General features: G+C 48.3%; 1 protein-coding gene across 19 annotated transcripts in view; it reads right to left on the bottom strand.

Annotated features, from left to right (window-relative positions):
* LOC129634562 (uncharacterized) overlaps nt 1-22,626 on the bottom strand; it is a 72,271-nt gene that overhangs the window by 21,836 nt on the left and 27,809 nt on the right. For 12 of the 19 annotated variants that reach the window (XR_008705748.1, XR_008705747.1, XR_008705749.1 and 9 more), the window contains 2 exons: nt 1,537-1,604; nt 129-228 (listed from right to left, as the gene is read on the bottom strand). Coding sequence is in view for 3 of the 19 variants with exons in the window: in XM_055556903.1 (XP_055412878.1) it covers nt 129-228; nt 1,537-1,604 (168 nt within the window). In the remaining 16 variants the exon portion in view is untranslated. Of the gene's footprint in view, nt 1-128; nt 229-1,536; nt 1,605-3,178; nt 3,250-22,626 lie in introns of those variants that run through there. The other 7 variants (XR_008705750.1, XM_055556890.1, XM_055556899.1 and 4 more) reach the window with 3 other exon arrangements.

Below are 22,626 nucleotides of genomic sequence, written 5' to 3'. Positions count from 1 at the left end.
AGCCACCCATAAATGTGTAGGCAATACCAACTACTACAGCATATGGCCACCATATATGCATACATGTTTTTCTTCCACAAGAGCTTTGAGCCTCCACCCACCTTCCCACCAGCCTCTGTTTTGCTCACCAAGAAGACTGCGCTTTGGCCTCATGAATGAGAAGTTTCCACTCAACTCAGAGGGAGGTGAAGGAGCGGAGGCTGTGAGGTTGGGGGGTTGCTGTCCAGCCTGCAGTGAGGAGAGAAGTGCCAAGCGCCCTACTCCAGGTCCAGTAACTTCAGGGGACCTCAGGGAAGATGCTTAAGAAAAAGCCTCTCAAACACCTTCCCTGCAGTTTCTGTGGTTACAACCTGTCTCATGTCTTGGGGTTGGGCTATGAGTTAACAAGCCTTCTCTTGTTGGACGTGAAAAGCGTTTCCACAGAGAATCTGTTGGAATCTTGGCCTAGGTTGGTGCAGATTTAACTTGCAGTATATTCAGGGCTCAGGGCAGTTACTTCTCAAGCTTCCTGTGTTCAGGACTACGGCGCCTCCTCATGGTCACAGAGCCTTCTCTTTCAGAGGAAGGTGTTTGGCAACATTAACCACAAAGAGACACATACTAAAGAGGAGAAAAGCCATGGCAGGCAGGGCTGGGTGTTCTCAGGGAACCAAAGAGACCTTGGACACTCCAAGCTGGAACCCTGCCCTGCCTGCTTCTCCTTCTTGCTGGGTGTGCAGTTTTCTACTTCCGGTTGCCTGCCAGTGAGGGGCTCTCAAGACGCCTCAAGCTGGGGTGGACAATGGGCATGCTGGATGCCAGGGAACCCAAGATCCTGCAGCAGGTCAGTGCAGTGTGGACAAGGGCTGGCCTCACTGAACGGTTAGGCCCTGTTCAGGACACCCTCTCCGGACCTCAGGTGGAGGTGCTGCTGTCCCCAGTGCTCACCTGGGTTTCAGGAGGTAGACCTCCTGCCCAGAGAATGACAAAGGCCAGTTCCCCAAAGTTGGTGCAGGGTGAGCAGAGCAAGTGCTTGGGTCTCACAGGGTCCCAGTGAAGAGGAGTTTACTCCTGACCAGATCCTTCTTGGCTGGTTCTCTTTCTGTGTTATCTTCACATCAAATCTCACAAGGACAAGGCAATCCAGGTGTTCACAGCATTACTGGCCCAGGTGCCAATGACCCTCGTTACAGTGTGTTTATCATGGACAGGGAGAAATGGTGGCTGGTATGACAGTCCCCTGGACGAGAGAAGAGACCTCCCCTAGGTTGTGTCCCCTGTGTGACTTCAGGGGGTACTGGCATGAGGGGCACCATTTCCTTTTCTAAATATTTCAGACAACCACCGAGTTCTTTTCAGTTTTTGGTTTCAGATCTTTTTGATATGATCCATTTTCAAAGTCTTTATTGAATTTGTTACAATATTGCTTCTGTTTATGTTTTGTTTTTTTGACTGCAAGGCATGTGGGATTATCATGGAGTCCAAGCTCACTCTGCTTACCCCACGACAGGCCAATAAATCAAAGGCAAGGTGTTGAGGCAAAGAATATGACTTTACCTGGAGAGCTGGCAGACCAAGAAGTGTTAATTTCTTCCTTTCTGTAGCCATCCACAGGTGGACAGGTCCTGAACAAAAGCAGAAGGGCAGGGTTACCTGAGGCAGGCCATTATGTATGGACAGTATCCTTTTAGTAAACAAATCAAGAGGAAGCAAAGGTTCAAAGATCCAACATGGAGTCAGGTTTATTCTTCCCTATAATTCCCCACTGTCAGTGTCCATTCCAAAATCTTATGGAAAAAGGGGTGATGAGCATTCTAATTGCTCCATCAGTTGCATCTTTTGGGGAATGTCCATCATCAGTGCCAGTGTTTCGAATGTTGAGATTTGTCTTTTGTTGTTCTTTGTAAAGTGTCTACATGTTTAGACATAAAAATATTTACAATCTAAGTGTTGAGAGTTATGTTTTATTCAGAGAGAATCTTTTAAGACTTCAGACCCAGGAAGCAGCATCTAAAGTTAACGAATTAAGCACTTTTGTATTTATGGAAAGATGCAAGAGTCACCTCATTGAAATCATTCCCTCTGATACACACCTTACCATCTGGGACCAGCATCCTACCTTCTCCTTCCTGAGTTTCCTCAGGGTTCACAATGGGGAGTGACTGCAATCTAGTGGCTGCTAGAGGGCAAGTATTCTCCTCCCTCCTGAGTTTCCTCAGAGCTCACCATGGGGAGCGGCTACAGTATTATAGCTGCCAGAGGGCAGCTATTCTCCTTCCCAAGTTTCCTCAGGGCTCACCATGGGGAGTGGCTACAGTCTGATAGCTGCTAGAGAGCAGGAGGGGGAACCTGAGTCTTGAGGGGGACTGTCTCAGCTGAGGGAACAAGCATGTCCTATGGTTCCAGACAATCTTCCAATGTTCAGGATTTGGCATTCAGCCTGCAGGATCCTGAGTCGCCAGCTCAGTCAGGTCTGTGCTCTGCACTTAATTGCTATGTAGGCCTGACACTGCAGGAAGCCCTTTAAATGTGCTTCCTGTCCAGCAGACTCTCAGCCACATCCTCCAAACCTGAACAAGGCCCAGCTTTGTTAAAGACTTGCTTTGCTGAGAGGGTCTCACTATGAAAAAGGTCCCTCTCCTGCTCTCCCACATCCCACACCTGAGTGGGGAGAAGGCAGGGGCTGGAGGAACAGTGCCTCCAAGCAAGGAGGGCAGAATTTCACCCACTGGCCCTTGTGTCCATCCTTGGGAGCATGGTATCATGTCACTTCCAGTGGCAGGGGACCTGTGTCCCCAGCTCAAATACTCTCTCATGAGGATATGAGCCATGAACACTAGCACAGGAAACACTGAGTGACCTGCCTAGGCTGGAAGACTAGTTCCTCAGATGTGAGACAAAGTTGGAAAGTAGCTTCTCACTGGGTTGGCCTTCTCCAGACCTAGCTTGGGGGCAGCAAGAGTAGGACAAGGGGGCCCCCAGCTGGGGCAGCCATACAATGCCTCTTGACAGTCTATGGAGACTGTGTGGCCAGAGTGACCACAAGCCCACATTCACCCAGCGGATGGCATCTGAGAGATCTGTGACAGAGGAAGTCCATCATCAGATAATGGAGGGTTTTAATGACACATGGCCACAAAACCAGGAAAAATATGAAGAGTCTGAGAAAGTAAAGTATGGATATCAAAGAAAATCTTACTCTACTGAAGGTTCCCCTTGAGATGAGCAGGGGCAGCTCCAGGACTGCAAAGGCTTTTGTGGTTTCAAGCAGTAGAGATGCTGGTCCAGAGCCAGGCGGGGGCAGGGCTGGGAGTGGGGAAGGCAGCATCTCATAGCAAGGGGCCAGCCCTTCTGTGATTGTGAGGCTACCACTATCTGCTATCCAGGGTCACCCCACTGACTTGACCAGGGTCACTCACTGACCAGAGTCACCCACTGGTGGCCCCGCCCCATGCATCCCTCCTCCCCACAGCTGCTCCCACCTCATCCCTGCTCAGCTGCCAGCTGTCCTTTCATGATCCCAATTCCTGCCCCTGAAAACAGGAATCAGACTGGCCACTCCGATCCCATGGCCAAACTCTCCCTCCCAGGGCACCATCCTGTTCACAGACTCAGGCCCCTGAGACATAGCTTCTCAGGAAGCTTCTGTTGGTGCCATGTCCAAACATCCAGAGTCTCCGACTGACACCTGGGACTGAAAAGTACCAGGTGTTTCATAGGAAAAGAAGCCGGGAGAGGGTGTTCTTCCCCTCCAGGCCTGCGACCAACAGTCACTAATGCTGCCTCCTCTGCCCCCACACTGCTCAGCGGGCAGATGAGCTATCTGATCACCTACGTTGAGGCCAAGGCCGTTTCAGGCCCTGTCAGTGGACCAAACACGAGAGGCTTGGTTCTAACAACCAGGATACATGCCCCCAACCCCTCCACCCAGCCCCCACCAGCCACTTCTCTCCCTCTGGTTCATGTGCTCAGCCTAGCTCCTGCTCTGTGGCCACTGTCCAGGCAGGACTCCCCTGACAAGGGTAGGGGAGAAGGGAGGACAGGAGGGGCCTGGGAGCAGTGCATGATGGGAAGGTGGGAGTATGGAACATTGCCCTCCCCTTTGGCACTTAACAGTTTCCCAGTCCCTGAAGTTAATCACATCAAAGGGAAACCTGTTGCCCTATAGTGACAGTCACATCGAAGGATGCCCTAAAGATTTCTGGAAGAGTAAACAAACCACGTGGAAACTACGCCAATACTGTGGTGAAGTATTTGAACTGGAACTTGCATCACCTTATGTTGTTTTATCATCTTCATCATGAGTAGACTAAAAGGGGATACATTTAATCTTAGATTTTACGTTAGTTTGCTTTGTCACACTGGCTGAGACTATGAACTCCCCTCCCCTTTGCCCATGCAGGAACCTCTGTGATGCGAGTCTCAGCAGTGGAAGCAAATGGCAATAATGAACAAGACCCCTCTATGCCATGTCACATCAGTTAGCACATGGATACCATCAGCATGCCACTGCCAACTGGACCCACAGCTCAGGGGTTAGCTAGGGACCACACAGTGCTGCAACCAAATCTACATTTGTCCCAGCCTGCGAGGCACAGGACACACCAGCCAATCAGAACAGGCACCAGACACCGTAAAACTCCTAGAAGAGAACACACGGAAAACATTCTGTGACATAAATCATTCCACTGTTTCCTCAGGTCAGTCTCCCAAGGCAATAGAAATAAAAACAAAAATAAACAAAGGAGACCTAATCAAACTTACAAGCATAGCAGAGGAAATCACAAACAAGATGACAACCTACAGAACAGGAGAAAATATTTCCCAATGATGTGATTGACAAGGACTTATTTTCCAAAACATACAAACTGACCAAACAGCTCATATAACACAAAAACAACCCAATCAGAAAAAGGACAGAAGAGCTAAGCACACATGTCTCCAAACAAGAAATACAAATGGCAAACAGACACATGAAGATGTTCAACATCACTAATTATCAGAGCAATGCAAATCAAAACTACAATGAGGTATCACTTCATACTTATCAGAATGGACATCATTAAAAAGTCTAAAAATAATAAATGCTGGAGACGATGTGGAGATAAGTGGATTCCCACTGTTGGTGGGAATGTAAGTTGGTGCAGCCACTATGGAGAACAGTATTGAAATTCCTCAGAAAACTAAAAACAAAATTGTCACATGATCTAGCAATCCCACTCCTGAGCATACTTGGAGAAAACTGTAATTTGAAAAGATACACCTACCCCAGTATTCACTGCAGAATTATTTATAATAGCCAACACACGGAAACAATCTAAATGTCCATCAAGAGATGAATGAATAAAGAAGATGGAGTACAGATACAATGAAATCAGTTCAGTTCAGTTCAGTTGCTCAGTTGTGTCTGACTCTTAGCGACAATAAAAAAGGAAAATTGCAGTAAAATGGATATAACCAGATATTATCATACTAAGTCAGAAAGAGAAAGACAAATACCATATGATATCAGTTATATATGAGATCTAAAATATGACACAAGCGAACCTATCTATGAAACAGAAACAGACTCACGGACATAGAGAATAGACTGGTGGTGGCTGAGGCAGAAGAGGTTGGTGGAGGGATGGAGTGGGAGGCTGGGGTTAGCAGGTGTAGCTTTTATAAATAGAATGGATAAACAAGGTCCTACTGTATACCACAGAGAACTATATTCAGTATCCTATGATAAACCATGAAATAATATTTTTTAAAAAGAATGTATATATGTGTATAACTGTATCACTGAGCTGTGCAGCAGAAATTAACACACTGTAAACCAATCATACCTCAATTTTTAAAAATACTGATTAAAAAAGAACAGATGCTAGCCAGTTACAACAGATACTCAATCCACGAGAAGAGACTTCCCAACAGTTAGAACATGGACCAACCAGTCAGAAGAGAGGTCTACTGCAGACGGGGCCCCACAGCTGCCCCCAGGCTGGCTGTGAGCCCTAGGCACCATAAGTGGAAAGTGTCATTGGAGTAAATGAGAACTGTATCCAAAAAACTCCTCCTCTAGCTGCAAAACGAAGTGGCTCTGCTTCCCCCGATCACATAACTCAAGGGACCCCAGGATGCCCTGGCTTGGTGCTGGGACCAGGAATATACTGGTCAGATCCCAATACAGGGGAAGTCTATGAGGGCAGTTCCGGAGTGTGGTGGGCCAGGATAAGCAATGAAGAGTACAGCAGCTTGTCCCTTTCCTCGAAGATCGGACACAACAGCACCCAGGAGGACAGTCACTGTTCTATTGGAGGGGAGGCCCCCAAGTTTGGTGCCTCTGCCCTCTGGCTGATGCCCAGTGTTGACCCCCATGTGCCCGTCTGCAGAGCATTTCACACACATCCTGACGGCTCAGCTGCCAAGCCCCAAGGTGAAGGCTTGTGATCGCGGCTGTTCCCACAGGCACCAACAGCACCAACCCTCTGGCTCTTGGCCTGACTGCAAAGTCCAGCTGAGGCCAGCAGACATCCCATGAGCTATACGCTACGGTGGCCCCTTTGTCACTAGTAAGCAGCAGTGTCAAGATGCAGGCCAGCGGTACTCAGCCTGGCGGACTGCTTGAATCAACAGGAAAACACTGACCCATAAACACTACCGATCCTGGGCTAGGCAGTGACTGAAAGGGGCAGATAAGTGCAGAGAGCAGAGTCCACAGCACAGACAAGGTCCAGCTGTCCTCCAGCAGGGAAGGGGCCTCTTCTCTGGCCAAAGCCCTCGGGATCCCCCAGCTTAAGAATAAAGAGGCTTCAGGCACTGGTGGTGGGAACAGACTCAGAGCTGCTTTTTAAGTCATGCAGGGCAAGATACACAGGTGAGTGAAGATCAGAGGGAGTTTACCGTAAAAACAGGGTGTCTGGGGGAACAGACAGGCTTGGGTGGAGCTGAGCCATATGGGGGCTGGGAGGCTGGGCTTAGAAACCCTGTATGCCTTTCTCTCATCTCTACCTCCTAATCTACTTAACCCCCACTCGGCAGCCTGATGCCATCTGTCCTGTGCATCTCCACACTCAAGACTGTCCATTCATTCAAAGGATATTTGTTTAGCACCTGCCTCTAGCCAGGCTATGTTCCAGGTATGGGGACAGCCGTGAGGAGACTGACAATAACCCCAGTCCTTGGGGAGCAGAAATTTTACCAGGGGACAAATGCACCCCTCCTATGGCCATTGCCTCCTGCCTCACCCTCCTCAAACCATCGGCCAGCCCTCCCAGAGCTCCAGCCTGCAGACATGGTTCCATCTAAGCATCTCCCTTCCTCCAAGGAGGCCACTCTCTGGACTCACTGCCTGTCAGCTCTGGCACCCTGTGCCCTGTGTCGTTCTCAGAGCATACCACCATCTGAAATGGCCTCCCCGTCATCTGCATCACCTCAGTGTACCTGGCAAAGTTATGTTTGCTTTGAAGGAAGCTCCCAGCTGCCTTCACACCCTTTCTGTTGAGTTCTTACCACAAATTCCAGTCACAGTGGCCTGGAAGGACTCCCTGGACAGGTATGGAGCAGGGGCTCGGTGGTGCCTGAGCAGGTGGACCTATAGTGGTCAGGGTAGGACAAGGACCTTGCAGCTCTGGCCCCGACCCGGACGACAGGCAGAGCAGCTTCCTACTTCCTGGGACCATGAGGGGACGAGTCTCTTATCGCTGCTCAGGGTCACAACTACACAGGAAGGGCTGTCAGTTTCGTGATACCGAGTACCCTGTGTGGTGTTATGCATTTTACCTGTGTGATCTCAACTCTCTCAGGCAGAATGCTTGGGCTATATGCTTGGAACAATCAACAGGAATGGTTTAAAATCACTTGAGGTAACACAGTTCAGTTCAGTCGCTCAGTCATGTCCGACTCTTTGCAACCCCATGAATCACAGCACGCGAGGCCTCCCTCTCCATCACCAACTCCCGGAGTTCACTCAAACTTACGTCCATCGAGTCGATGCCATCCAACCATCTCTGTCGCCCCTTCTCCCCCTGCCCCCAATCCCTCCCAACATCAGGGTCTTTTCCAATGAGTCAACTCTTCGCATGAGGTGGCCTAAGTATTGGAGTTTCAGCTTCAACATCAGTCCTTCCAATGAACACTCAGGACTGATCTCCTTTAGGATGGACTGGTTGGATCTCCTTGCAGTCCAAGGGACTCTCAAGAGTCTTCTCCAACACCACAGTTCAAAAGCATCAATTCTTCAGCGCTCAGCTTTCTTTATAGTCCAACTCTCACATCTATACATGACTATTGGAAAAACCATAGCCTTGACGAGACGGAACTTTGTTGGCAGAGCAATGTCTCTGCTTTTTAATATGCTATCTAGGTTGGTCATAACTTTCCTTCTAAGGAGTAAGCATCTTAATTTCATGGCTGCAGTCACCATCTGCAGTGATTTTGGAGCCCCCCAAAATAAAGTCTGACACTGTTTCCACTGTTTCCCCATCTATTTCCCATGAAGTGATGGGACCAGATGCCATGATCTTAGTTTTCTGAATGCTGAGCTTTAAGCCAACTTTTTCACTCTCCTCTTTCACTTTCATCAAGAGGCTTTTTAGTTCCTCTTCACTTTCTAACATAAGGGTGATGTCATCTGCATATCTGAGGTTATTGGTATTTCTCCCTGCAATCTTGATTCCAGCTTGTACTTCTTCCAGCCCAGCATTTCTGATGATATACTCTGCATATAAGTTAAATAAGCAGGGTGACAATATTGAGAGACTTCTTTCCCTATTTGGAACCAGTCTGTTGGTCCATGTCCAGTTCTAACTGTTGCTTCCTGACCTGCATATAGGTTTCTCAGGAGGTAGGTCAGGTGGTCTGGTATTCCCATCTCTTTCAGAATTTTCCACAGTTTATTGTGATCCACACAGTCAAAGGCTTTGGCATAGTCAATAAAACAGAAAATGATGCTTTTCTGGAACTCTCTTGCTTTTTTGATGATCCAGCGGATGTTGGCAATTTGATCTCTGGTTCCTCTGCCTTTTCTAAAACCAGCTTGAACATCTGGAAGTTCACGGTTCACGTATTGCTGAAGCCTGGCTTGGAGAATTTTGAGCATTACTTTACTAGCATGTGAGATGAGTGCAATTGTGCAGTAGGTTGAGCATTCTTTGGTATTGCCTTTGGGATTGGAATGAAAACTGACCTTTTCCAGTCCTGTGGCCATTGCTGAGTTTCCACATTTGCTGGCATATTGAGTGCAGTACTTTCACAGCATCATCTTTCAGGATTTGAAATAGCTTGACTGGAATTCCATCACCTCCACTAGCTTTGTTCATAGTGATGCTTTCTAAGACCCACTTGACTTCACATTCCAGGATGTCTGGCTCTAGATGAGTGATAACACCATCGTGATTATCTGGGTCATGAAGATCTTTTTTGTACAGTTCTGTTTATTTTTGCCTCCTCTTCTTAGTATCTTCTGCTTCTGTTAAGTCCATACCACTTCTGTCCTTTATTGAGCCCATCTTTGCATGAAATGTTCCCTTGGTATCTCTAATTTTCTTGAAGAGATCTCTAGTCTTTCCCATTCTGTTGTTTTCCTCTATTTCTTTCCATTGATTGCTGAGGAAGGCTTTCTTATCTCTTCTTGCTCTTCTTTGGAACTCTGCATGCAAATGGGAGTATCTTTCCTTTTCTCCTTTGCTTTTTGCTTCTCTTGTTTTCACAGCTATTTGTAAGGCCTCCTCAGACAGCCATTTTGCTTTTTTGCATTTCTTTTTCTTGGGGACGGTCTTGCTCCCTGTCTCCTGTACAATGTCACAAACCTCCATCCATAGTTCATCAGGCACTCTATCAGATCTAGTCCCTCGAATCTATTTGTCACTTCCACTGTATAATCATAAAGGATTTATGTCATACCTGAATGGTCTAGTGGTATTCCCTACTTTCTTCAATTTAAGTCTGAATTTGGCAATAAGGAGTTTATGATCTGAGCCACCCTCAGCCTCCGGTCTTGTTTTTGCAGACTGTATAGAGCTTCTCTGTCTTTGGCTGAAAAGAATATAATCAATCTGATTTCAGATGGTATTGACCATCTGGTGATGTCCATGTGTAGAGTCTTCTCTTGTGTTGTTGGAAGAGGGTGTTTGCTATGACCAGTGTGTTCTCTTGGCAAAATTCTATTAGCCTTTGCCCCGCTTCATTCTGTACTCCAAGGCCAAATTTGCCTGTTACTCCAGGTATTTCTTGACTTTCTACTTTTGCATTAAAGTCCCCTATAATGAAAAGGACATCTTTTGGGGGTGTTAGTTCTAAAAGGTCTTGTAGGTCTTCACAGAACCGTTCAACTTCAGCTTCTTCAGCGTTACTGATTGGGGCATAGGCTTGGATTACCGTGATACTGAATGGTTTGCCTTGGAAACGAACAGAGATCATTCTGTCGTTTTTGAGACTGCATCCAAGTACTGCATTTTGGACTCTTTTGTTGACCATGATAGCTACTCCATTTCTTCTATGGGATTCCTGCCCACAGTAGTCGATATAATGGTCATCTGAGTTAAATTCACCCATTCCAGTCCATTTTAGTTCATTAATTCCTAGAATGTCGATGTTCACTCTTACCATCTCCTGTTTGACCACTTCCAATTTGCCTTGATTCATGGACCTGACATTTCAGGTTCCTATGCAATTTTGCTCTTTACAGCATTGGACCTTGCTTCTATCACCAGTCACATCCACAACTGGGTATTGTTCTTGCTTTGCCTCCATCCCTTCATTCTTTCTGGAGTTATTTCTCCACTGATCTCCGGTAGCATACTGGGCACCTACTGACCTGGGGAGTTCCTCTTTCAGTATCCTACCAATTTGCCTTTTCATACTGTTCATGGGGTTCTCAAGGCAAGAATACGGAAGTGGTTTGCCATCTCCAGTGGACCACATTCTGTCAGACCTCTCCACCATGACCTGTCTGTCTTGGGTGGCCCCACATGGCATGGTTTAGTTTCACTGAGTTAGACAAGGCTGTAGTCCGTGTGATCAGACTGGCTAGTTTTCTGTGATTATGGTTTCAGTGTGTCTGCCCTCTGATGCCCTCTTGCAACATGTACCCTCTTACTTGGGTTTCTCTTATCTTGGACGTGGGGTATCTCCTCATGGCTGCTCCTTACCTTGGACAAGGTTGCCCTGCCTGACCTTGAACGTGGAGTAGCTCCTCTTGGCCCTACTGCGCCCGCACAGCCGCCGCTCCTTGGATGTGGGGTTGCTCCTCTCCGCCGCCGCCCCTGACCTCGGACGCGGGCTAGCTCATCTCGGCCGCTGCCCCTGACCTCAGATGTGGGCTAGCTCCTCTTGGTTGCTCCTGCGCCATCGCAGCCTGGCACTCTCAGTCGCCTTGGGCGTGGGGTAGCTCCTCTCGGCCGCGCTTTTGCCTGGTCCGTCGTAGCCGCCGCGCTTCAAAATCCAGACACAAAAGGCCCGTGCACCTGACAGGGGGTTCAGGACCACCACCAGGAAGGGAGCTGGTTATTTCCTCCTTGGCGTCTTAAGTCTTCCTTAGCACAAGTCGTGCCCTTCCTTAGCACAAGTCGTGCTGTGCCTCGAGCATCACATCACAGTCAGAAGGGAGTGGGAGGAAGAGGGCAGGCCCACCAGCAGAGCTGCACTTTGTTTCCAGGAGCCTGAAGGTGCTGTGTGACTACTACTGGCTGGGGTCGGTCAGGCAGCTACGGCTTGGGGGTCACGTGGTGAGCATGGCATGGCTGGCCCTGGCCTCTTAGGCTGGACCCCCCTGCCTGCTCTTAATCAGCCTGCTGCCCTCTCAGGTTCCAGGGTAAGCCTGCAGGCTGGGCAGGGGCCCTGGTGAGCCTGCAGAATCAATTCTGACAATGCCCTGCCCTGGCCTGTGCTCTCCCAAGACTAGGTTCTCTCTTGGGGCAGAGAGGGCATCAGGGCTGTAGATGGAGGGGGTGACAGGGCAGCCAGCAAAAAATGTTTGACTGTTGTTTTTGTTAGCTTGCTTCTGACATTTGAGATGGTAAGTGTACAAGGAAAGGTTACAGAGTGAAAATAGCAGCCCATCAACACTGCTAGTCCCAGACGTGGTCCTGGCATCACTCTTCTGTGTCCCACACCAGAAAGTGTTCCAGCACACAGCCCCTCCACACCTCAGGTTTGTTCTCTGTGGCATGGGGACTCTGAGAGCCGCAGCGAGCTTGTGATGGTGATGAGGTGTGCAAATCCTTGTAATGGAGTGGAAGCGGCTGCAGATTCAAACCAGGAAGCTAGAGCTGACTCTCTCTCCTAGTCACAGCTGCTACTTACCGCTCACCTCACCCACCAACAACCTCACTCTCTGTACTGGGCTACTCAGCTGCCAGTGTGTGGAGAAGTTCGTTTATTTAATTGTCCCTTGTGGGGGAAGTATGCTTGTTTTTGGTCCTGTCCCTGTGTTGTTCAGCTGCACAGTCGTGTCTGACTCTTTGCAACCCCATGGACTGCAGTATGCCAGGCTTCCCTATCCTTCACCATCTCCTAGAGCATGCTCAAACTCATGTCCATTGAGTCTCTGATGCCATCCAACCATCTCGTCATGTCATCCCCTTCTCCTCCTGCCCTCTGTCTTTCCCAGCATCACGGTCTCATCTAACGAGCCAGCTCTTTGCATCATGTGGCCAAAGTACTGGAGCTTCGGCTTCAGCATCAGTCCTTCCAATGAATATTCAGGACTGATTTCCTTTAGGATTGACTCGTTTGATCTCCTTGCAGTCCAAGGGACTCTCAAGAGTCTTCTCCAACACCACAGTTCAAAAGCACCAATTCTTTGGGGCTCAGCCTTCTTTATGGTCCAACTTTCACATCTATACATGACTACTGGAAAAATCATAGTTTTGACCATCTGGATCGTTGCTGGCAAAGTAATGTCTCTGGTTTTTAATATGCTGTCTAGGTTGGTCATAGCTTTTCTTCCAAGAAGCAAGCATCTTTTAATTTCATGGCTGCAGTCACCATCTGTGGTGATTTTGGAGCCCAAGAAAATAAGACTTTATCACATCAGGAGGCAGACCAGCTCTGCTCACTGTTTACACTGTTTCTCCATCTATTTGCCATGAAGTGATGGAACTGGATGCCATGATCTTAAAGTTTCTTTGAATGTTGAGTTTCAAGCCAGCTTTTTCACTCTTGTCTTTCACTTTCATTGGGAGTCTTTTTAGTTCCTCTACGATTTCTGTCATAAGGGAGGTGACATCTGCATATCTGAGGTTACTGACATTTCTCCCTGCAATCTTGATTCCAGCTTGTGCTTCATCCAGCCCAGCATTTCGCATGATGTACTCTGCATATAAGTTAAATAAGCAGGGTGACAATATACAGCCTTGATGTACTCCTTTCGCAATTTGGAACCAGTCCATTGCTCCATGTCTGGTTCTAACTATTGCTTATTGACCTGCATACAGTTTTCTCAGGAGGCAGGTAAGATGATCTGGTATTCCCATCTCTTTTAACAATTTTTCAGTTTGTTGTGATCCACACTCAAAGGCTTTAGCGTAGTCAATGAAGCAAAGGTAGATATTTATCTGGAATTTTCTTGCCTTTTCTATGATCCAAGGGCTGTTGGCAATTTGATCTCTGATTCATCTGCCTTTTCTAAATCCAGCTTGAACATCTGGGACTTCTCAGTTCACCTACTGTTGTTGAAGCCTAGCTTGGAGAATTTTGAGTATAACTTTGCTACCATGTGAAATGAGCGCACTTAACATTCTTTGGCATTAGAATGAAAACTCATCTTTTCCAGTCCTGTGGCCGTTTGCTAAAACAGGTGTGTGTCTCCATGGGGTCACCTCCTAAAAACATAAGCCCTGCCAAAGCTCATTGCATTTAAGTCTCAAATACACACTTCTTGGTCACCTCTAAAGCAGTTGTAACCAACTCACAAACTTTGTTGAGAGGTCTCCTTCCCCACCTCAGACAGTCCTGATCTTTAAGGCTCAAACTGACCAAGCTAACTATCTAATCATTTGAACATGTAGTTTAAGGAAAAGAAAAAGGACCCCACACACTGAGCAACACAATCGGTCAGGCAACGTCATACAGACTGCAAGCACGGAATGTCCTTATTTTTATCTATCTGTTACATAAAATCTGTTCCGAGTGCATATCACGTGATATTTTAATACAATGACGGGATTCACGCCTGTGTGCTCAGCCTTGTCTCCTCCGTAATTTCTGCAGAGCCCGAACCCTATGCTGTCAGTGTGCGGTGTCCCTGCACCTTGGGGACTGAGGGCCAGAGCGGGGGCGGGGGGGTGGGGTGCGGTAAAGGTGACCACAAGACTGTTATGCCACGCTGCCCTCTCAACCCAGGCAGGGGTCAGTCCTGCCTGGGTACCCACATGGCCTATTGGGGCTTCTACCAAATGCTGACCATCCAGGGAAGCAAAACAAACTGCACTGGTTCCAGGCATACCAGGGGCAGTCGGGATCCCCCTGCGCTGCTAGCGGCCCTGCCCCAATCTTTCCCCCACCGCCCCATCCCCTCCTGCGCCCCTCCCTATCCAGTCCCGCCCAGCACTCCACCCCCACATCCCCCGACCCTGCCCCTGTACCCCACCCCAATGCTGCGGGGCCACTCCACGTCCGCCTGGGAGGAGCCTCCGGCCCCAGTTCTGCTCACTGATTGCTCAGCTGTCCACCCCTACCCCCACCAAGAAGCACCCTGGGTGAGCACTTTCCTCTCTGCCCTGGGATTGGCCATGGATCGTGGGAGGTATCAGGGCAGGGCAGGGCTTCCCAGGGAAGTTGGGTGGGGAGGGTAACATGTGGTGTGACCTCTGGTCTCCTCACTAGTTCCCAGGCTGGCCAGGCTTGAGCTCTGGGGCCCTCCCACGGCTGCGGACACTCCAGCAATGCCTGGGCTCCCCAGAGGTGGACGACAAACCTGACCTCTCCTGCGCCTGAGGCTAAGATCCGAGGTGGCCCGCAGATCAGAGGACAGAGCTGGGTTCGGGGAGAAGAACCCTCTGTGGCCACCCAGGCACTGAGGACATGGTGCTGGGGGGTGCTCTGGGTATAGAGACCCCTTCAGGGCTGGAAAGAGGTGGAGAGATCAGCATTGTGTAGGCAGTGTGTTACCCAACTCCACTTCCACCCCCAGGCCCCCACCCACCCTGGGAGGGCCTGTTTACTTCAAGGCGCTGCCTCCTACCAGGGGATGTGGACACAAGAAAGACCCCTAGGCACACATCCCTGTCCCTCTAGTGGCCCAGTGCAGAGGCATGGAGCCGGGCAGCAAGCCACTGACCACACATGTGCTGGACACTGCCTCAGGGCGGCCAGCCCAGGGCCTGTGCCTCTGTCTGTCCAGGCTCCAGAATGGTGGCCAGCAGTGGACCGAGCTGAAGAAAAAGTAGTAAGGTGGTCTGGGGCCAGGCTCAAGTCCAGAACACCCCCCCACCCCACCCCTGCAAGGGGCCCTGCATTGGGCCAGCAGGTGGCAGGGCAGGGGTGACCTGGCTGGATGGTCCCCCTGCAGACTCTGGGAGCCTCTGTTTCAGCAGATTGAACAATTCTGATTGGGCCACAGCCGAGCTGGCAGAGCTCACAACCTGAGTGCCCACTGCAGTGGGACAGGGGTCCGTCTCTCCCTGCCCTGTGGCCACTTGAGGCCTGAGGAGGAATCAGAAGGGCTGGTTGTCACCATGATTGGCAGGTGACCTGTTCTGGGTAGCTCTCAAGCACTGGACGTTTGTTAGGTTCTCACTGCACCCGGTGTGCAGACCCCACAAGCACCCCTTTCACATATGAGGAGACAGAGGGTGAGGCAGGAGGCCCCTGCCCCTGCTGGACCCCAAAGGCTCAGGGCCGGAGGCTATGAAGCCCTTCATGAAAAGGGGCTTCCAGGTTACAGCTAAGCTTGGAGGAACACATGGAGCCCGGGGTAGGGGGGTTCACACAGAGCCACTCCCAGCCCTCAAACTGCGCTGGTAAATGCTGCCGATGCTCATCACAGCATGGACACTTGAGAGCATGGTTGTAGTGAGCAGAGGCCCTCAGAGCCTCCAGCACTGCAGCTTCAAACAGCCCGCCATGTGGATGGCAGCCTGGGCACAGTTACTGACCCAGAAAGCCACATGCAATGCAGTAAACAATAAGTACACATTACAAGGGCTTCCCAGGTGGCACTACCAGTGAAGAACCTGCCTGCCAATGCAGGAGACTTAAAAGAGACATGGCTTTGATCCCTGGGATGGTAAGATCCCATGAAGGAGAGAATGGCAACCAACACCAGTATTCTTGCCTGAAGAATCCCATGCACAGAGGAGCCTGGTGGGCTACAGTCCATTGGGTCACAGAGAGTTGGTTACAACTGAAGCAACTCAGCACGCACGCGTACGTTATAAAACAGTATGGCTAGTACAACCCAGTTTTTTAAGTTTGTAAGTAACCACACTTACACATAGAGAAAATGTGAAAAGTCCTTGTGCCAGATATGAAGTGATTACTGCCCATGGGGGACGGGAAGGTTCTCTCCCTTGTCTTCTCTGGAATTCCCTCAGGACAGTGAGGCGACATAGCCTGAGGTCCTGGATGCTGCCCTGCTGCAGAGGTGTCCAGGCCCTGCTCACCCAGGTCCGAGTCAGGCCACGCCGGGTCCGTGTGCCCTGGGAGACCCAGGCTGGGGAGCCCTCTGCAGTGACCCCTCCTCTCCCCAGCTGCAGAGACCCGGATGGGCTGTGCATCCCATCCCACAGACCTGGGCTCCTGCTGCCAGGCCAGATGAAGGTGGGCACTGACAAGCTGTCCTTTGATACCACGGGCTACTGGTAGAAGAGGGACCAGGAGAGCATCTATCCGTACATGGAGGTGAGGGCCAGAAGGGTAGAGGCCTGAGATGCACTGTGACCCGCAGGCTGGTCTTACCCCACCCCCACAACCGAGCTCCTGGCCTTGACCACACCATGCCCATGCCACCCCATCCTGCTATCAGGCTGACTCAGCCCCTCCAGACAGAGGTTCACCCAAGCACCTCCAGCTCTCTGTCCCTATCACCTGACCTGTTCAGGATGGTCCTAACCCTTGGGAACCACAGGCCCAGGGGACCCTCAGACCAAATGCTTCCTTTGGGGAGGCCCCAGCCCCACCCACAGTCCCCCAGCTGACCCTGGGGCTCCTCTCCCCCCGACTCCAGCCCTGGATTAAGGGGTCCAAGGCAGCACTGGCCCAGGCTGCTTGCTCTCCCAGTGCCCCTTCTGCCCGCAGGTTGCTTTCACTGTCACAAATGAGAGCCACAAGTTCCACATGCCACTGCTGCTGAGCCCATCTTATACCACATACTGAGGGAGCTAACAGCTGACCGGTAGCCAGCCTGTGAGCATGGACACAGTGCCACGGCAGACCGAGCAGCCCCCGAGCAGCAGGGCTGGCAAGTTCCTCATAGGCACCAGGGTTACACTTTCCCTGGGACATTCTGGCCTCATGTCACAGGGGCAGGTGTATAAAGCAGGTGGTGATGGCCATTCACAGATACCTCCCAACTCAGCTGGAAGATAACCAGGGACTTCCCTACTGTCCAGAATAACTTTGGCCTGAGTCTAAGGTCATCATCAGGTGCTACCCAACCACTTCACATGAGGGACCTCAGTGTCCCTGAGTCATGACTGGGAAGGCTGAAGAGGGGGTGCACTCAGCATTCCTGGTTCCATCAGGCATTTCTCACTCAGGCCCACCATCCCTGCCTTCCTGGGGACCACCCTCCCCACCATGTCTGTCACTATCTATTCCCTTCCCTCTTCTGAGAAGAGCTAAGGTCTGGACCACAGCACTGGCATGACCAGTGTAGGCAGCTCTCTGTCCCCCGTCTCTGGAAAGTCAATGTTTTTCAAAGGGTACAATATCACAAGGTGGTGGTAAGGGTTTGAAGAGCGGAGCATGTTATATGCTGAGAGCCTGGCCTGACTCAGGACAAAACCCCAGAAGGACCCCTTGTTCTCAGCACCATCAAGACAAGATACTGGGAGCTGAGAGGGAAGAGCAAGCAAGGGCCAGGCTCCAGGAGAACTCAGGGGCTGGGCCCCAGCTCTCCTCCTTCTCTGGGGTTCAGACTCCCTGACAATCATGTGTATATTATGGAAGATCCCCCGAGAGCTGCACACACCAATGCATGGCCCTAATTTTGTGTGCATACGTATCAGGGTGGTCAGAGCACCCAGGGAGGGCCCAATGGGCAGGAAAGGCCAGGGGATTTGGTCACCACGGAGCACAGCACCCATGATGGCACTGCCTTCACGTGGGGCTTCAAGTTCAGTTCAGTACAGTTGCTCAGTCATGTCCAACTCTTTGAGACCCCATGAACCGCAGCATGCCATGCCTCCCTCTCCATCACCAACTTCCAGAGTTCACCCAAACTCATGTCCATTGAGTCGGTGATGCCATCCAACCATCTCATCCTCTGTCATCCCCTTCTCCTCCTGCCCTCAATCTTTCCCAGCATTAGGGTCTTTTCAAATGAGTCAGCTCTTCACATCAGGTGGCCAAAGTACTGGAGTTTCAGCTTCAACATAAGTCCTTCCAATCAACACCCAGGACTGATCTCCTTTAGGATGGACTGGTTGGATCTCCTTGCAGTCCAAGGGACTCTCAAGAGTCTTCTCCAACACCACAGTTCAAAAGCATCAATTCTTTGATGCTGAGCTTTCTTTATAGTCCAACTCTCACATCCATACATGACTACTGGAAAAATCATAGCCTTGACTAGACTTGTTGACAAAGTAGTGTCTCTGGTTTTTAATATGCTGTCTAGGTTGGTCATAACTTTCCTTCCAAGGAGTAAGCATCTTTTAATCTCATGATTGCAATCACCATCTGCAGTGATTTTGGAGCCCCAAAAAATTAAGTCAGCCACTGTTTTCTGTCATGGAATGTTTAACAGGAGAATTCCTACATGCTGTTTCTCACAAGTCCTTTGTTTCTTTTTAAGCGGAACAGCATGCTGCTCCCAGGAACTGGGGTCATTCTGTGAGACAGGCTTGAATCTCCTTTAGTAAACATTCTCTTTACAACCAAACTGCTTAGTCTCGATCCCCTTTCTTGAGATACGGATTGTCTCCTGACCTTGTGACCATCATCATCCCTTGTTCCCTTGGTAACAGTTACTGTACATTTGGTTTTCTGATCTTTATCGACGAAAGAAACTACAGCCTATATATACTCACAGAAAAATCATTAAAGTACCTTTGCTCCATCAGAGCTTGGGTCCCCGTGTCTGCCTGTCTTTCTCTCTCTCTCTCTCTTCGGCTGATTCCTTGGAGCGTAGAGACCCGCCTTGCTCACTCTCCTGCCCGGGCTTCTAAGACTCTCTCAAGAAGGCGCCCTGTGCCTTCGTGAGAGACCAAGTCCTGTGTCAAGGACGTTATTGGTTTTCTGCATAAACCAGGGAGTATCAGCCTCTTTCTCTCACTTTCTCATCGTCACCTCCGGACCACCAGGTCCCAGTCCATTAAAGGACCCCAACAAGTGGCGCCCGAACAGGGACACTGGTGTACGGGCATTTCAGTCAGAGGGATTCAGGACCTATTGAGGTTAGGACCTATTGAGGTCGGTAAGTACTAAGACATGGGTCAAATGGCTGAGGGACTCAGGACCTATTGAGGTCAGGACCTATTGAGGTCGGTAAGTACTAAGACACGGGTTATACAGCTGGAAAGCCCCATCATTTCTCTACTTTATTTCACCATGTGTTTAAAGCTCAGGGACTTTTGGTTTCGTGCCAATGAACAGAGGCTTACTTTCAAACAGTGGTTAAATGTAATCCTTGGTTCCCTGATAAATGCAGTTTTGATTTAGAAATTTGGCACCAGGTCAAAGAAAATGTTGAACGAGGCACCAAGCAAGGAAAAAATATTCCAAGTGATTTCTGGCCATTTCAAGGTATATTCCAACCCTCTGAATATTCGACAACAGACAGAACACTTATCGCATGAATATTAATTAGATGATAAAACTTTACAAAAGGCCCAATTAGAACAACATAAAATATTTCAAAATTTTCCTACTAGCCTTGCCCCGGCTGCTCCAATTGCTCCTCCTCTGCCAGCAGGCATGAATCCAGAAGTCTCTCCTTTGTTAGAACTTAATGATTCTGACAATGATTCTCCTTAGGCGTTTTTTGACACTAAAACTGGTAATGCTCTTAAGGACAATTATGATAAGTCCTTGATACAGACTCATATTTGCAAAAAATCAGCACTTATTCACTCTCCTCCGCAGCAGAGGCTCTCTGAATTACTGGCTTTGCAATGACAAGTTTCTGATGCTGATGGTTTTTCCATCTTTCCAGTTTTAAGAAATTCTGACACTCAAGGGCACATAATACCTCAATATGATGGTATTAATCTTTTTCACATGCAACAAATGAAAAAGGCTATAACTATGTATGGCCCACATTCTCCTTTTACTAGAGAGCTTCTAAATGTTGTGGCATCTTCTATTGGAAACTTTATTCCCTATGACTGGCAAACTTTAATAAAAGCTCTCCTTCAACTGGGAGAATATCTTCAATGGACAATGTGGTTTCCTGATATAGCCAGAGATCATGCTAACAAGAATGCTTGAGCTGGCACTCCCCAAAACCAGATTACTTATGAAATGTTAACTGGCTCCAGACAATTTGATACCACAGAAACTCAAATACAATGCCCTCCTTTGTTGCATCAACAATTAAAAACAGTGGCCCTTAGAGCTTGGGATCGAATTACTCCTCAAGGAGAGCCTACAGGTAGTTACACTAAAATATTACAAGGACCTAATGAAAGTTATACTAATTTTTTAGCTATATTAGAAACTGCTATTTCCCATACTGTAATCAGAGAAGAAACCAAGAAACAGCTAGAGAAATTACTTGCTTGTGAGAATGCTAATCAGGAATACCAAAGAGCTATCGCTGCAATTCGTGAGACTGGGACTATTATTGATTATTTGAAGGCTTCTCACAATCTAGGGTCAGAAACTCAAAAGATGAAAATGCTAGCTGAAACAATGGCTTTCAAAAGGGAAATGAAGGATGCTTTACATGTGGAGATAAAAACCATTTAAAAAGGGACTGCCCTAAGAAGGCTAATAAAAAAAACCTCCAAGGATTTGCCCTCGCTGCTGTAGAGGAATGCATTGGGCCAAAGACTGTAAATCTAAATTTGATATTGAAGGAAAACCTATTCCAGGGAACTCCAAACAGGGGACCCCCCCCCAAGTCCCCTACAACAAAATCCAGGGGTAAATTCTATCTTTTCCCTCAAACCCTCAACATCCGGCAGTGTTACCTTCAATATACCAGCCCTAAATGATTTTTTCCTTTACCCTCAAGCAGTCCCTTCTAGAATATCTACCAGACTTTTTGGACCCCTGCCCCCACAAACCTTCAGTCTTTTATTTGGCCAATCTAGTTTGGCTTCTAAAGGATTTACTGTTCACCCTGGAATAACTGATTTAAATTATAAAGAAGAGATTCAAATTGTGATGTCATCTCAGGTTCTATGGCAATTCAAAAAGAGGGACAAAATTGCTCAATTACTTCTTTTGCCTTATATTTCTATTAACTCCTCTAATAATGTACGGACAGACGGGTTTGGCAGTACAGATCAAAAACAATCCTTATGGACATCATTGGTATCTGAATATGCCCAACCAAATATAAATATCAAAATTAATAATAAAAGATTTTCTGGTCTCCTCAACACTGGATCTAGTATTACTATTATTTCCAAACACTTATGGCCCAAATCCTGGCCTATACAAAAGGTCTCTTGCCAAATTGTGGGAATTTCTCAAACCAAAGTACAAGAAATTTATCAAAATGTTTTGATCTACCCATATGAAAGACCAAAAGGCCAACCTACAACATTAAGACCTTATGTGATAAATGCACCCCTGAATCTAATAGAAAGAGACTTACTTATGCAATGGCAAACTCAGATATACATTCCACATTTTTCCTAGGGACCACTGCTCATTTGACAAACAAAGCAATTATTAAAATAACTGAGAAGAATGACAAGCCTATTTGGACAGAGCAATTGCCCCTTACGAAAGAAAAATTACAAGCTACCAAAGAACTTATAGACACATAATTAGAATTGAAACATATTGAGGAATCTTGCTGTTCTTGGAACTCTCTTATTTTTGTTATAAAAAAGAAATCTAACAAATGGTGTCTCTTAACATACCTTAGAAAAGTTAATGCATCTATGAAACCTATGGACACATTACAACCAGGGATCCCATCACCTACTACTATTCCTCAAAATTAGTACATTATTGTTACTGATTTACAAGATTGCTTTTTTTAATATACCTCTACAGGAGACAGGGATCAAGACGATCCCCATGGAAAAGAAATGCAAAAAAGCAAAATGGCTGTCTGGGGAGGCCTTACAAATAGCTGTGAAAAGAAGAGAAGCAAAAAGCAAAGGAGAAAAGGAAAGATATAAGCATCTGAAAGCAGAGTTCCAAAGAATAGCAAGAAGAGATAAGAAAGCCTTCTTCAGCGATCAATGCAAAGAAATAGAGGAAAACAACAGAATGGGAAAGACTAGAGATCTCTTCAAGAAAATTAGAGATACCAAGGGAACATTTCATGCAAAGATGGGCTCGATAAAGGACAGAAATGGTATGGACCTAACAGAAGCAGGAGAT

Source organism: Bubalus kerabau, chromosome 19 (genome assembly GCF_029407905.1).
Source record: "Bubalus kerabau isolate K-KA32 ecotype Philippines breed swamp buffalo chromosome 19, PCC_UOA_SB_1v2, whole genome shotgun sequence".
In the NCBI taxonomy this organism is placed as follows: Eukaryota; Metazoa; Chordata; class Mammalia; order Artiodactyla; family Bovidae; genus Bubalus; species Bubalus kerabau.
Note: the sequence above shows the minus strand (reverse complement) of the source record. Positions and strands in the feature narration are given on the sequence as shown.